The sequence below is a fragment of the Penaeus monodon genome, chromosome 33 (assembly GCF_015228065.2).
Source record: "Penaeus monodon isolate SGIC_2016 chromosome 33, NSTDA_Pmon_1, whole genome shotgun sequence".
Classification (NCBI taxonomy): Eukaryota; Metazoa; Arthropoda; class Malacostraca; order Decapoda; family Penaeidae; genus Penaeus; species Penaeus monodon.
The window spans coordinates 23,550,406-23,551,133 of NC_051418.1; the positions used below are offsets into that span (position 1 = coordinate 23,550,406).

At 35.0% G+C, this 728-nt stretch overlaps 1 protein-coding gene across 1 annotated transcript in view; it reads right to left on the minus strand.

Annotated features, from left to right (window-relative positions):
* Positions 1-728, minus strand: part of LOC119594306 (activating signal cointegrator 1 complex subunit 3-like) — a 28,924-nt gene that overhangs the window by 16,632 nt on the left and 11,564 nt on the right. The window contains exons 15-16 of the mRNA XM_037943365.1: positions 469-689; positions 131-236 (exon numbers count right to left, since the gene is read on the minus strand). Coding sequence (XP_037799293.1) covers positions 131-236; positions 469-689 — 327 coding nt within the window. The remainder of the gene's footprint in view (positions 1-130; positions 237-468; positions 690-728) is intronic.

Here is a 728-nt window from a genome sequence, read left to right on the forward strand (position 1 = left end):
ATCAAAGTTTTACATTTGTAATTTATAAACTTCTACATCAATATTCATCATGACATTATCACATGGGAAATGTTACTTCCAAATATCCTATACATAAAATTATTTACAAATTCCACTTTCTAACTCTCACCTTAATGATGACTGCATGAGCAGGAAGGTTAACACCCCAGGCAAGGGTAGCTGTACATACCAACACTTTGATCATTCCCTGGCTAAAAACATTCTCAACTGCTGACCTGTAGAGTAGAGCAACAATGCATCCTTTCTCTGGAAACCCTATTCTCATACAGTCTAACAATTACAATGCAATTCAATCTCTTTTACAAAAAAGAAAAATATTTTGCTTCAACTTACAATCATATTTCAGCCATTTAATTATTAATCAAAAAAAATTATAAAGGCTTAAAACACGCTGACTTCATAAATCTTCAAAAAATTCTAATGTAAAAATATTTCTTTTTTTTATACCTATCAGCTCGCAGCAGCCCAGCATGATGCACACCAAAACCTGCGTCAAACAACTCCAACAGCTTTTTGTTCCGTGATCGTGCCATCTCTTTTCGGGCATTGGCAACATCAGGTCCATCATCAGGCAGGAAGTCTTCTGTTTTACCCATCTCTTGTGCTATCTTGATAAGATTTTCAGCAGTTCGCAAAGTTCCATTCCTTGCATGGACAAATACCATCACCTGTAAAAAATTGTCAATTCTTCAGGTTCATCACAAAAA